This window comes from Elephas maximus, chromosome 17 (assembly GCF_024166365.1).
Source record: "Elephas maximus indicus isolate mEleMax1 chromosome 17, mEleMax1 primary haplotype, whole genome shotgun sequence".
Classification (NCBI taxonomy): Eukaryota; Metazoa; Chordata; class Mammalia; order Proboscidea; family Elephantidae; genus Elephas; species Elephas maximus.
In genome coordinates, this window is record NC_064835.1 from 76296288 (window position 1) to 76311823 (window position 15536).

The 15536-nt window shown below is 42.9% G+C and overlaps 1 protein-coding gene across 4 annotated transcripts in view; it reads right to left on the reverse strand.

Moving 5' to 3' along the window:
• SH3RF3 (SH3 domain containing ring finger 3) overlaps positions 1-15536 on the reverse strand; it is a 493237-nt gene that overhangs the window by 183775 nt on the left and 293926 nt on the right. For 3 of the 4 annotated variants that reach the window (XM_049856613.1, XM_049856612.1, XM_049856615.1), the window contains exon 3: positions 4273-4368. The exons of the other annotated variant lie outside the window; for it this stretch is intronic. In XM_049856613.1, coding sequence (XP_049712570.1) covers positions 4273-4368 — 96 coding nt within the window. The remainder of the gene's footprint in view (positions 1-4272; positions 4369-15536) is intronic. 4 annotated transcript variants of the gene reach the window in all.

Here is a 15536-nt window from a genome sequence, read left to right on the forward strand (position 1 = left end):
CGGAAAACGGAAATCCAACATGTCTCCCCTGGAATACCAGTCTGCATCTAATACAAATCCTGTGAAAATTCTTACCCCTTGACTGAGTCTCATCTCAAACGGTTGGTTGGCCTCCCACAGGGAAGACCAAACCCAACCCAAACCTACTGCTGTCAAGTCGATTCTGATGCATAGTGCCGCTGCAGGACACAGTAGAACTCCCCCATAGGGTTTTCAAGACTGTACGTCTTTACTGACCCACCGAGTGGCTGGTGGGCTCAAACTGCTGACCTTTTGGTTAGCAGCTGAGCTCTTTAACCACTGTACCACCGGGGCTCCTTATTGGGAAGACAGGCTGGGCTAAATTGTAAAGTTCACGATCCACCAGGATCTGCCTCTTAAGAGTATGTATGGGGTGAGAGGAATGGACTTTGTCATGTACCTCAAGCTCTTCAACAGAGAATTAATATATAAATAGCAGAACACAGACTCAGAAAACAGCCTTCTTGGGCTTCTTCACCTTCAGTGTTGCAGAAACCAAGGTGCCTAGCAGTTTATTCAACAATATCTCAGACAGCAAGTGGTTTTGGGCAGCAAGTCTCCAAGAGCAATTACGTAGTATCTTGCGCTCTATGAGGCTGCTACAGGCTTTACCAGATGCCAGGAAATTGGATGGAGAGAAAAGAAGGTGAGGCCCTTGCTGTAAGTTTGCTTTGGGCCAAGCGCTGCCATTGCTACTGAAGACAAGAGAAGGTCCCTGACCCTGCAGCGCCCTCCTGTTGCAGGGGAAATGGAGAAGGGCAGGAGGAGTTTGCATCCAGGAGCAGAGGCAGGGCCTGTGAGCGGAGGTGTGGGTCATGAAGGGCCGCTGGAGAGGCAAAATGAAGGAGGCTTCCTCACATTCCTTGAACGGGGAGAATTTCAACCAACCTTCTCCAGTAATTAGGCAATCAAGCCATAGAAGGCCACAGATGTGGCCAAACTCATCAGTCTGAATATGTCTGTGGGCTCAGCAAATACAAAATGCTCTGTTGATTAGTTTTCAAACCCCGTTCCAAACTCTTGGCCTCCTTGATGAAGCTTAAGCGTTCATACTGGTGAAAGGCCTTTAAGCAGAAAACCCCACTGCCATTGAGTCGTTTCCAACTCACATACGACCCTATAGGGCAGAACAGAACTGCCCATAGGGTTTCCAAGGAGGGGCTGGTGGATTTGAACTGCTGACCTTCTGGTCATGGCAGCCAAACACTTAACCACTACCCCACGTTTAAAGCACAGAGGAGCTAATTTTACCTGCATCAGGGTTCCTTGTAAGATTGTCTTAACTTTTTAAACTGTAGCTTTCAAAAAGAAAGCACACAAATCTTAAGTGTACAGCATTCTACAACTGCATACTACCATGGATTGAATTGTGTCCCCCAAAAATATGTGTCAGCTTGGCTAGGCCATGATTTCCAGTATTGTGTGATTGTCCACCATGTTGTCATTTGATGAGATTTTCCTATGTGTTGTAAATCCTATCACTATCACGTAAAAAAAAAAAAAAAAAAAAATGAGACCGATTAGAGGCAGCTATATTGAGATCTACAAGATGAGATAGTGTCTTAAGCCAATCTCTTTTGAGATATAAATGAGAGAAGCAAGCAGAGAGACAGGGGGACCTCATACCCCAAGAAAGCAGCACAGGCAGCAGAGTGTGTCCTTTGGACCTGAGCTTCCTGCACTGAGATGCTCCCAGGCCAAGGGAAGACTGATGACAAGGACCTTCCTCCAGAGCAGACAGAGAGAGAAAGCTTTTCCCTGGAGCTGGCACCCTGAATCAGGACTTCTAGCCCACTGGACTGTGAAAGAATGAACTTCTCTTTGTTAAAGCCATCCACTTGTGGTCCTTCTGTTACAGCAGCACTAGATGACTAAGACACATACATAGGTGTAACCATCCCCATGATCAAGATATAAAACATTTCCAGCAACCCAGAAGCCTCCCCTTTCCAGCCAATATTGCCCAAAGTAAGTACTGCTTTGATTCTATCACCACAGAGTAGTTTTGTTTTTGAACTTCTTAAAAAAAAAAAAAAATCATACAGAGTGTACTCCTTTGTATCTGGCTTCTTTCACTCAAAAATGTGTGAGATTCACCCTTGCTTTTACATGTAGTAGTATTTCGTTATTGCCATTGCTGGAAGTATTCCATTATATGCATGTACCAGAATTTATCTAACCATTCCATTATTGATATAAATTTGAGTTTTTCCAATTTGGACTATCATAATAAAGGTTCTAGGAACATTCTTGTACATTTCTTTGGAGATTCCTTTAGGATTCTTCCTGGGGAGAAAAGTTCCTAAAAAAGCCTGTGAGCTCAGATTTTTGACTTCTGGACTAACACAGCAAGTGGAATGCATGCATTAAGTTCTTTGATCTTAAGGGGCAGTCTCCACATGGACTGATAAGAACACTCCCCTGGGACCTGAAGAAAATGCCCAAATAGATGGGAACTTACAAGGTGTTTAGTGGAATTGTGACGAGTACAAATGTAACAGAGAGAGGGTACTCTGCACGTGCTGTTGTCACCTTGTGCTGTTAGGGGAAGATATCAGTCTGGGCAACTTATCCAGAATAAATGTGAGAGAACCACTGGCCCAGAATCTTCGGGGGAAGGGAGAAGAAATGACAAGAAATGAGGCTGGAACAACAGATTAGAGTCAAATTGCGAGAAGCATTGAATGCCACGCATTTTATACTCTGTTAAAATGGGTTTTATACTCTAGGCAACAGAGAATCATCAGGCGTTTTTAACAAACATCTACTGGCACCTAATCACTGCTTGGGTAGGTGGGTAACAGGGCAAAGCTAGTCATGTCACCTACTGGCTCCTTCTCTCGTACGACTCTTAAGATTTTAAGATGTACTGCCAGGTAGGAGGAGCCCCGGTGGTGTAGTGGTTAAGAGCTTGGCTGCTAATCAAAGGTCGGCAGTTTGAATCTACCAGCCACTCTTTGTAAATCCTATGAGGCAGCTCTACCCTGTCCTATATGGTCGCTATGACTGGGAATTGACCCGATGGCAACAGGTTTGGGTTTGGATCAAGCAGGAGGTAAGGAGGCAGGCAGGCAGGCAGGCTCTGTGGAGCTTTACCCTAAGCTGATGTAAACTGCAGTTTGTTAGTGGGAGATGATGTGGGGGCAGGAGAGTGAAGGGCTAAGAGAGTGAACTCTAGTCTAGAGCCAAATGCCTGTGTTCAAATCCCCACTCTGCCACTTATCCGCTGTGTGACCTTGGGAAAGCTACATAACCTTTCTGTGCCTCTCTTACCCTATCTGTAAAGTGGAGATATTAATAGTTTTTATATCCTAGGATTGTCGAGAAGATTAAATGAGTAAGTACTTAGAAGCCTTTGGCACACAACAAGCACTCAGTACACATTAGCTCAAACTATTATTATGGGATACCTCTGGTGGTTATAGGACAAAAGCATGTGACCTAGAATGGTGCAGCTCATGAACGTGCAGGCGTGGACTTGCACTGTCAAAGAGTGAACGCACACTGTCAGAAGGTGAACACTCTTACATACAGGCAAAGAGGCCAGGGTAAACAGGTATTTAAAACTTAAAAGTTCTAAGATGTATCCCATTTGGCAATTGTCTAAAATTACCACCTAGAAACCTAGTGCTTCTTAGGTACAGAAAGGAGACAGGAAATTAATAGGTCCTAAATTAACCCCAACCATTAGCCTCACATCATCTTCCCTTTAACGACTCTCAGCTGGATCAGTTGCCCAACAATCCAGGTTCCTAGGAGGACTTTGCAAATGGCCCAAAAGCTTTTTCCTCTAGGGGACACAGCAGGCTTTGGATTCAGATCTCTTTGCAGTGTCAGAGGAAAAGGCTGCCTTTGGGTTTGAACTTGTTCCTCTGGTTTTGGGGGTGTGGAGAGTAGCAGTACTTGGGAAAGCCCTGGAAAAAGGGATGCCACTGTCGCCGGGCCCTCTAGTTTCTTGGGAGAAAATGGAGAAGGCTCGGCACAGGCCCCTTGCCTACATTTCCACATGTCGAGATAAGGTGTAGCCGGGCCCATGACAGGTCCACGCAAAACTCTGGCCACCGCAACGTTCATAGCGTTAACATGGTGGTCTGAGTCAAAACTCTTATGCAACAGCTATATGACTTTAGATTATTGTGGGATTGCCTCTTTCTCTCTTAGAGATGGAGCTCCAAGATCAGGCCTCCCCTCCTCTGGTAAAACAAACGGTAATGGCAAAATGGAAGTGAGTTCCGAAGGCTATGACCTTACCTCCACATACAGGAGAGGAAAAATTCCAATCTTGTCTCCCAGCATTCCTTCTGCCCAGTTATCATCGACTCTTCTGATCACAGTCAAAATTTCATCCTGAAAGTTTTGGAGCCCACCATGTACACAAGCACACGGACATACATACACAACAAAAAAAGAAAAAGAAAAGAAGGAGGCTGGTCAGTATTGTTGAGGCAAAGAAAGGATTTTACGTTACCACTTTTGGTTTATTATCCACTCAGGTATGTGACATACAAAAAATAGTCAACCCTTACATCTTCACCCATGGGTCTCCTTCACTCTCTTGGATTATGGCTGCGAAGATTCTCAAATGGAAAAGTGTGTCAATTCACAACACAGTTGGTGTTTGAAAATTTGTGTTCTTGTTATTTGTTGAGTGAAATAAAAATACATCGTATGAAAATAAAGTCACCAAAGTATAAAACGTTTTAATGCTCTGGTTGCGTCAAAGAACAAAACAATAATCCAGCTCAGCTCTATTTACTTAGAGGTGTGGGTGCATAAAGCTTTGAATAACCCTCTTAAATTCTTTGGTATATCAGACAATACCAGGCATAAATGCACAAAGTGGAAGGAGACGGAAGGAGAAAAGAAGAGGTGTAAAGCAACGAGGAAAGAAAATACCCAGGATATCTGTCACAAATGCCCAGAGCCTCAGAGACAAGCTATAGGATCATGTGGAAAGGAGGGGTGGGTGAGAGAGAGAAAGACTGAGAAGAGATGGAGGACAAAAGGGTGAATGACCAGAGAGGAACCAGGGAAAAAAGAGACAACCAAGCTGCAACAGTATAAAGAGGGGCAGAGGTCTCTACCAGAGACAGCCATGGGAAAAATCAGTGCCTACCCCAAAGGTATCTTTGGCTCGTCTCCATTCCCTTTCCTATAACCATCCTTCCTTCAGCACCCAGGGCAGATAGTGGTACTCCTCCAAGGTCTCTCTGCTTAAACCTACCTGTCCTTTGTCCCTCAACAATCTGTTAGGAGATCAGCTGGCCAACCTGGGAATCTAGTGTGCTAAAGAGTTGACGATCAAGAGCAGCCAAATGTGGTAACTCCTATTAGACCTGAATGTAGCATCTGCCTTTCCAGCCAACCTTTAGTACTTTAGTGTAAAGTAATACTATGGGACTTTGAAGCTTCTTTTTAGCGTCAGAGAGAAGGACTTTTTCAGTCAGGGTAGTATTGCTTTTAGGTGCTGTTGAGTGGGTTCCAACTCATAGCAACCCTATGTATAGCAGAACCTAACAATGCCCAGACCTGCACCATTCTCATAATTGTTACTATGTTTGAGCCCATTGTTGTGGTCACTGTGCCAATCCAATCCTCTTTTTTGCTGATCCTCTACTTTACCAAGCATGATGTCCTTCTCAAGGGACTCGTCCCTCCTGGTAAAAACATGTCCAAAGTACATGAGATGAAGTCTTGCCATCCTTGCTTCTAAGGAGCATTGTGGCTATACTTCTTCTGAGGTAGACTTGTTTGCTTTTTCTGGCAGTCCATGGCATATTAAATATTCTTCGCCAACAACATAACTCAAAGGCATCAATTCTTCTTCAGTCTTCCAGTCAGGGTAGACTTAATAAAATTATCAGAAAATCTTCTTCACTGTGACCTGAGTGGCCTAACAGTTTGGGGTGTTCATCTAGGGCAAAGTAAGATGATCTAATGGGAACTACATACACCTTTCAGAAAACACAAGAGAGGGAAAGGCAAGGGTGGGAATCTGTACTGGGAATGCCCACAAGGTTTGTTCCAAACCCCTTCTCCCTCTTATTGTCTCCTGAGTATAGGGTAGAGTTTGAGGGTCATCATAGCGTTTGTTTTCTCTGTCCTCACTCCCAGTTTCCCAGCTTTTTTAAAAACAAAGAAACAGCAAAATGATTTGCAACTTTGGAATATTTCTTTTTCCAACTGATATCCAAGGTCAGAGAAACACGATAGGCTTTGTAAGGTAATCATACCTTTTCACATGTTACATACAGGCAATTGATTATCGGGCTAGAGAATAATACTTAGAAGGGTTTCCTTCTAGCAAATGCTCCATCATTAGAGTGTTTGGGCTTTTCTGATACACGCTAGGACCAAAGTGGCAGATTGGCTTTAGAGAGATGAACAGACAACGCCACTTTAATCTCTTGTCTTGCTCACCTCACAAGCTCACAAGCAGAGGAGTCGTGAGCACACTCATTAACTCAAGATTCAGCCAAAGAGAGGACCATAAGACTTGGCCAATTATGCACTCAGAAAGGTAACCGACTGTCTCAGTCATCTAGCGCTGCTGTAACAGAAATACCGCAAGTAGATGGCTTTAACAAAGAGAAATTTATTTCCTCACGGTAAAGCAGGCTAAAAGTCCAAATTCAGGGCGTCATCTCCAGGGGAAGGCTTTCTCTCTCTGTTGGCTCTGGAGGAAGGAAGGTCCTTGTCCTCAATCTTCCCCCGGTTGAGGAGCTTCTCAGGTGCAGGGACCCCGGGTCCAAAGGACGCACCCTGCTCACAGTGCTGCTTTCTTGGTGGTATGAGGTCCCCAGCTCTCTGCTTGCCTCCCTTTCTTTTTATCTCTTGTAAGATAAATAAAAGGCAGTGCAGGCCACACCCAAGGGAAACTCCCTTAACATTGGATCAGGGATGCGACCTGGGCAAGAGTGTTACATCCCACCCTAATTCTTTTAGCCACAGGTAGAGATTATAATTTATAACACATAGAAAAATCACAAAATGGAAGACAACCACACATGGCCTAACCAAGCTAACACATATTTTTTGGGGACACAATTCAATCCATTACACTGACATCTTCCTATCAGCCAGAGTTTTCACAACAGTAAAATATCAAAAATAGGTTTTAAATTTGGCAAATGGCCAGGCAGCATCTCGTTCTATTGTACATGGGGTCGCTATGAGTCAAAGTCGACTTGATGGCACCTGACGACAACAACAACATAAAAAAATAAAAAGAAAATACCAGTTTAGATTTCATAAATGAGGAAAATACTAGAATATTCGCATGATTATTTAACACTGGTCTGGAAATTACAGCCAAGAAATAACAAAATAAAAAGAAACAAGAGGTATAAATACTGGAAAGAAAGGTAATCAATTTTCTACCTAGAAAAACAGTGTGGCAACTAAAAATTAGGATAAATAAGAGTTTGGATAAGATTGCCAATTTTTAAATAAATACATATTAGTCATTGGCTTTTCCACATACCAGGAAAAATCTATTAGAAAACGCAATTAAAATTGGCTAACCATTAGAAGAAAAACAAAGTTAGTGATCTAACTCACTATGTCAAAATTAATTCAATAAGGATTAAGGATTTAATTTTTTTTTAAACACTTGAATATAGAAGAAGAAAATATAAATAATGTTTAATCTTGGGCTGGGGAAGTTCTTTCACAATACGATAACAAAGATCTGACTATAGAAAAACTAAATTCTTCATGTGAAAAACAACAGAAATAAAACAAAATGGCAAATAAACTAGAAAAATAATTGCAGGGTATATGAGAGAGAATAGCATAATATCTTTACTATATAAAACTCTTTAAAAAATTGAAAGAAGAAATACCTGAAGAGAAAAACAGGTAAAAATCAGCAACTCACAAAAGAAAAAGAGCAAATTGTCATTAAATATATTTTAAAATTTCGACCCGACTAGTAATCATAGAAATACAATTTTCAACAAGAAAATACTTTTTTTTTTTTTTACCCTTTTATTCCCTCCTATCTTTCAAATTAGCAAAGATGAAAATAAAGCCAACTCATGGTGTTGACCAGCATGCAGGGAACTAGGTACTTTCTCATTTTTGGTGGGGACATAAATTTATAGCTTGCCAATTCCTATCAAATAGCAAAAGCTTTGAATCTTGCATGCCCGAGGCCTAACAATGCCTCCTCTAGGAGTCTATTCTAGGAAAGTCAAAGATGTACACAAATATTGAGCTCTGAGGATGTTCGTCACTGCTTTATCAAGTAGAGAAAAACTAGAAACAACTGTACGACAGATGAAGATTTGTTAAATGATGGCATTGTCTGCTCAATGGAATATACTCATCTTTAAAAATGATATGTTGTTGCTGTTAGGTCCCATCGAGTCAATTTTGACTCATAGAGACCCCATGTGACGGAGCAGAATTGCCTCAGAGGGTTTTCTAGGCTGTAATCTTTATGGGAGCAGACTGCTTGCAGAGCTGCTGGGTGGGTTCAAACTGTCAACCTTCCGGTTAGCAGTCGAGCATTTAAGTGTTGTGCCACCATAATGAGAATTATAATGGAAATGTTCAAATTAAATTTAAAAAACAAATTCCAGCCTTGGCCTCCAGTGTCCTAGTTCTCCAAGCAACCATTTCTTATTCAGCCTGCCAGAAATACAAAAATATTCCACATATGTATGTGACTACACATGGTGGTGCAGTGGTTAAAGTGAGCGAATGCGAACTGAAACGTTGGTGGTTTGAAACCACCAGCAGCTCATTGGGAGAAAGATGTGACAGTCGGCTTCCACAGAGACTTACAGTCTTGGAAACCCTATGGGGTCGCTATGAGCAGGCATCGGCTCGACGGCAGAGGGTATACACATGCACACACATACAGATCTGTGCACACACCTACATCATTTTTAAAAATACGCAAATGGCAGCACGCTCCTCACACTGTGCTGCAGCTTGCTTTTTCCACTTACTTTAGCTTGGAGATCGCTCAGCGACCAACACACAGGTCTCCCTCGCGCCTTTAACAGCTGCGTCAGGGCATTCCATTGCATGAATGTACCGTAATTTATTTAATGGACTTGATAATTATTTTCAAATGAAAAAAAGTAGGATATAAAACCGTAGTTATCGCATCGATTATGTGGACATGTCATGATTTATTTTACTACCATGACCCTATTTTTTGCTAAGAACTAAATACATACACCTAGGAGAAAGTCTGAAAATATATATGCCAACATTATAAGCGTGGGTAATTGTAAAAGAGAGCTAAAATCGCCTGGGTAGTGTTTTACAAAGACATATTTTTTGTGTGATAATCATCACACAAAAAAGGGCATCTTTATTTTACTGTTTGCGCTTTTCTATTTTCCAAATATTCCATAATGAATATTGGTTTTGTAGTAAGAGAACTGTTGTGTTATAGACCAGACCAAAAAAAAAAAAAAAAAAAAACATGAAGAAAACAAGAGGCCAGACATTTTCTTATGCTTCTTGATGACCCCCTCTGTTTTCACTTAATTTTGAAATTGTTAACAAAATTGAAAAATCAAAAATGATTTATTTTTCTTTTGTACAGAAAAAAACTGATTTGCAGACAATGTGACAGTGCAAGGGACAGATAACATGTTAGATGGCAGGCCCTGATGGCATGCTTGTTAAGAGCTACGGCTGCTAACCGAAAGGTCAGCAGTTCAAATACACCAGCCGGCATCAACTCAATGGCAACAGGCTTGTTTTTATTTTTTAAATATATAATATTATATGTAATATTATAATTCAATTTCATTTTATATATATAGGTATATACATTTGAGATATATATATATATATATATATATATATATATATATATATATATATATATATATATATATATATATAACAAACCCATTGCTGTTGATTCAATTTCAACTCCTAGTGACCCTCTAGGACAGAGTAGAACTGCCCCATAGTGTTTCCAAGGCTTTAAGAAAGCAGGCTGCCACATCTTTCTCCCTAGAAGGGGCTGGTGGGTTTGAACTGCTAACCTTTTGGTTAGCAGCCAAATGCTTTATATATATGTAAATATATACAACATACATATTTATACATATTTTATATATATTGGAAACCCTGGTGGTGTAGTGGTTAAGTCCTACGGCTGCTAACCATAAGGTCAGCAGTTTGAATCCACCAGACGCTCCTTGGAAACCCTATGGGGCAGTTCTACTCTGTCCTATAGGGTTGCTATGAGTCGGAATTGACTCGATGGCAATGGGTTTTTTGGGTATATATACAGATAACATATATATATGTATGTATATTTTATATATAAAACAGAAAATTGCCACTTCAATACTTTTTTACATGCACAATTCAGTGATATTACTTTCGACATGAATTTTAAGTTGCTGCTTTATAGGTAGAGAATGGCTTCCCCTGATACACCTACTCACTCACTCCTAATAGGCACACACACTCAATATGGCAGGCTATTCATGGCTTTAGAATAACCCTGTGAGTGGAACGTGCAGGGATAATGCCTGTGTGCTTGGCCTCCATAGTGCTGAGTTCTGTGTTACAGGTCAGAAAACTGTTTTCTGTAAAGGCCAGATAGTAAACATTTTAGGCTTTGCAGGCTATACAGTCTCTACCACAACCACTCCACTTTGTTGTTGCCATACAAAAGCAGCCATAGGCAATGCATAAATCAATGAGCCTGGCTGTGTTTTTATAAAACTTTATTTACAAAATCAAGCAGTAGGCAAAATTTGTCCCATGAGCTGGAATTTACCAGTCCCTGCTCCATGTAGATGAGTAAACCAAACCCAACTAGACACCACACACATTACCGATAGTCAGCTGGGGTAGGAAAATTTCTGGGCCAATATGGCAGTATTCGAGGATTTTATGAATGAAAGTTGTTTCCCCGGCGTCATTGCACTTTCAGACACACAATTCCATTTCATTTACAGGTTTCGTGTAAAGCACTCATTGTTCATGGTGGGTCAGTAGACTTCCATACCCTGTTTCCCCTATTCCCTGATATCTAAGCTTTGAAAAATACACCGAATGCCAATGCCGCATGGCAGTGGTTCTCCCCTGCATTCAGGGCTCTCCTCTGCATTCAGAGCTCTCAGGGTGATCCTAAAGGACTGTAATGCAGGGGCGTGCACATTAAGTGGGTATTAAAAAATACTTTGCCTTCCCTACGATCCAGCAATCCCACTCCTAGGAATATATACTAGAGAAATAAGAGCCGTCACACGAACAGACATATGCAGACTCATATTCATTGCAGCATCATTCACAATAGCAAAAAAATGGAAACAACCTAAGTGTTCATCAACAGATGAATGGATAAACAAACTGTGGTACATACACACAGTGGAATACCACGCAACTATAAAGAGCAATGATGAATCTTTGAAATATCTCACAACATGTATAAATCTGGAGGGGATCATGCTGAGTGAAATAAGTCAATCATAAAAAGGACAAATACTGTGTAAGACCACTATTAAAAAAAAAAGGCGCTGCCTTTGCTTCCCAAGGCTCAGTGGTTCACGCATTTGCAAAGGATACAGGTAACATGGTAGGCCCCACCATCTGAAAGGGGCCTTTAAACTGCTTTTCTTTCTTTTAATTTTTATTGTGTCTTAAGTGAAAGATTACAAATCTAGTCAGTCTCTCATACAAAAATTTATATACACCTTGCTGTATACTCCTAATTGCTCTCCCCCTAATGAGACAGCACACTCCTTCTCTCCACTCTCTATTTTCATGTCCATTTCGCCAGCTTCTGACCCCGCTGCCCTCCCATCTCCCCTCCAGACAGAAGATACCAACATAGTCTCATGTGTCTACTTGATCTAAGAAGCTCACTCTTCACCAGTATCATTTGCTATCCCACAGTCCAGTCCAATCCCTGTCTGAAGAGTTGGCTTTGGGAATGGTTCCTGTCTTGGGCTAACAGAAGGTCTGGGGATCATGACCTCCGGGGTCCTTCTAGTCTCAGTCAGACCATCAAGTCTGGTCTTTTTATGAGAATTTGAGGTCTGCATCCCACTGCTCTCCTGCTCCCTCAGGGGTTCTCTGTTGTGTTGCCTGTCAGGGAAGTCATCAGTCGTAGCCAGACACCATCTAGTTCTTCTGGTCTCAGGCTGATGTAGTCTCTGGGTTTATGTGGTCCTTTGTGTCTCTTGGGCTCATGATTACTTGTGTCTTTGGTGTTCTTCATTCTCCCTTGCTCCAGGTGGGTTGAGACCCATTGATGCATCTTAGATGGCTGCTTGCTAGCATTTAAGACCTAAAAGGGGCCTTTAAACTGCATTTCTAATTTATTTACCTAACTCTGCAAAAGTCTGTGCACTTACGTCTACCTGGGGAAGAATAAAACTGCCAACCCAGATGGGCCTCCATTAGGAACAAAAGCTATAGAGACAGAGCCCCGACAAGCCAGCCCCCTGTCCCCACGTCAAGTTCAGGTATGTCCATGTCCTCATAGAAACCCCCTGGATGCCATTAAAGGTGGCTCACAGAACACGCTGTCCTTTGATACCTCTTAAAAAGGTACAGCTTGATAAATGTCACAGCTTGCATATCAATCGTTTGAGGGTTCAGCCTGAAATGCCACGATCACTGAAGCCGTGGAAAATTCCCTCAGCAGCTGCAATCACCTACCACTCTGGATAAACCATCACTTAAGTGTCTAATATTTTACTCTCTTAAATGAGCTGTATGGCAATATTAGGTATAAAACACCTAGAAACGGTCCCTGAAGGGCCATGAATAGTAAACAGTCCGTGGCTCTCCTGGAGTGCCACTTCAACTTTCTCTCACATACAGTCAACTGGTTTCTAAGAAGCAGAAATGAATCAGGGACCAGAAACGGTTCCTTTAGAAACTGCCCATGCCGACTTCTGGTTTGCCACAGCGTCTTGGGTTCTTCTGCTGAGTGGTGGTGAACTCCCTCGCCCTTCGCCACCACCCACAGCCTCCTCCAGGATGCAGCGGGGCGCCGGACCCCCACCCTGCTAAAGACGGGCGCCCCACTGTCAGACACAAGTCAGTCAAAGACAGATCATTCTTAACTACTCTGTTTCACAGAAAGAAGGGAAAATTAAAAAAAGGAAAAGCTCAAAAACTCCCTCAGCCTTTTGTTGCAGAAATAACACAAAATTGTGCCTCTGATAACTATCTGCCATTCACAGCCAGGTTCCTAATGGAATCATTAGCTGCCATTAATCCACCAACACAAAGCAGGCTCGCTCTGTAGCTGGGTTTCCTGCTGAGCCTTCAGGTGGGAGTGACTTTCCAGACAGCCTGGGGGCATTCTCCCATTTTTCCACCTCTCTTACCCCATCTCATAGGGTTGCTAAGAGTTGGAATCGACTCCACGGCAATGGCAAAGGGTTCCCCCCACCCCGACCCTGTCTGAACTCCAGAGGCTGCCAAAGGCCTGGGGCCACTTAAAGGTGAGGCAACATTCCAGAGCCCACCTTTCCGGGAGTCTCAGCGCTGAGGGAAGCCTAGAGCCAAAGATGGGCCTGGTTTCCCCACGTGGAGGTAGAGGCATCAGATGTCAGAACCCCCTTGGCCTCTGGCGCTCCCTTGTGTACATACACAGGCAGGTGTGTGTGCACACACACTCATTCTCACACAACATACACTCACACACACACACTCATGCACATTCACACCCACAAGCCCTCACACAATCACACACACACACACACACACACGCCAGCAGAGTGCAGTCCCCGTGTGGCCTGATAATCCGTAAGTGTTTGTCACTGGATTGTGAGTGATTGAGAGTTGGGACTCTGTGGCACTCATCTAACTCTCCCAGCATCTAGCCCAGTATCTGGAACAAAATCAATGGTTGATGAGCATCTGAAGAGTGAATGAATGAACAAGTGACCAAGCAGGTTGGAAAGGAATAAACTTATACTTTCAAGATACAAGTTGCCGTCAAGTTGATCCCAATTTCTTGCAACTTAATGTGTGTCAGAGTAGAATGGCGCTCCATAAGGTTTCAATGGCTGAGCTTTTCTTCCGATGCACCTCTTGGTGGACTCGGCCCATCAACCTTCTGCTTAACAGCCAAGCACATTACCCATTTGCACCACTCATACTTTCAACAGTAAGATTCTTTCAATAGCTGACCCTTTACCCCCGTCCAAGGCAGAACACTCTCTCTCTCTCTCTCAACTTCTTTGATTCCTTAAAAAGGAGGACTATCCTCATACTCACTGTCAAATATTTATTAAACACCCCAGGTGCCCTGCACTGTTGGACATGCAGGGGATTCTGTAATAAAGAGGTAACGACCCCAACCTCATGGAGCTTGCACTGCAGTGAGAAGAGACGATTTTCACATGAAAACAAATATACCAGATGTCAAGAGAGGAATGTGAGGGGATATGGAGTGCTGAGTGTACGTTTTGGGGGGTGCTCTATTTTACAGGGTGGTCAGGGTGTGCTGCTTTGAGAAGGAAACAGCCAAGCAGGGATCTGATAAAGGTGAGGCGAGAGCTAGGTGGATTTTGAGGAAGTGGTCCAGGCTGTGGGGAGCCCAATGGAAAGGCCTTGTAGGAGCCAGCTGGCTTGGCCATGAGACAAACAGCAAGGAATCTTGTGTGGCTGGAAGCGGAGGGAGCGAGTGGCAAGAAATAAGGTGGGAGAGGTAGCCAGGGGCTGGATCACATGGGGTCTTTGGGGCAATAATGACTTTAACTTCTAAAGGAGATGAGAAACCATTGGAAGGCTCTGAGCAGAGGTGTGATATGGTTCTTACGTACATTAAAGGCATCTGGACTTTCAGAAAGGCCTGGTGATCTACTTGGGGAAACTCAGCCATGGAAACTCTGTGGAACACAGGCCTACTCTGACACACACGGGGTGGCCATGAGTCAGAACCTACTTGACGGCAACAGGTTTGGTTTGTAGTTTCATTGAGTGGAGAACAGGCTGTATTGGGATGGAAGCAGGGAGGCTGGCTAAGAGGTGCTACAATAATCCAGGTGACAAATGAGATTTGTCAGGTCCAGGGTGGGAGCTGTGTCTGTGAGCAGAAGAGCTCAGATTCTGGATATTTTTTGAAATTATTTTCTGACAAGTTTTCAGGTATCTCCCAGCCTTTGCCTGCAAACCAAAATGATTCTCTATACAATTTCTCAGAACCCTATATGATGTCAAAAGGAAAGGTGAGGGCGAGGACATTCTCTAGACAAATGCATTGCCTGAGTTCCCATTGGCTCCCCATTTCCGTCTTTTCCTGTGCGCCTGCGACGGTAACCCTCTATTAAAGGGGCCTTCCTCACAGAATGACCTCTTGGCATGGAGAGGATGCTGCAGGGCTGCTACCTGAGCCCAGAGGGAGAAAATTACAATAAAAGGAGCTACAAAAAGGTCAGCTGGGTCCCTCTTAGTTTTTCTGATAACCTTTTCAAGGTGGATGTACCTAAACTGAACACATAGTGAGGAAGGAGGATAGAATTATCATGAGCCCAGCTCTCCTGGAGCTCATTCCAAACACTCTCGTA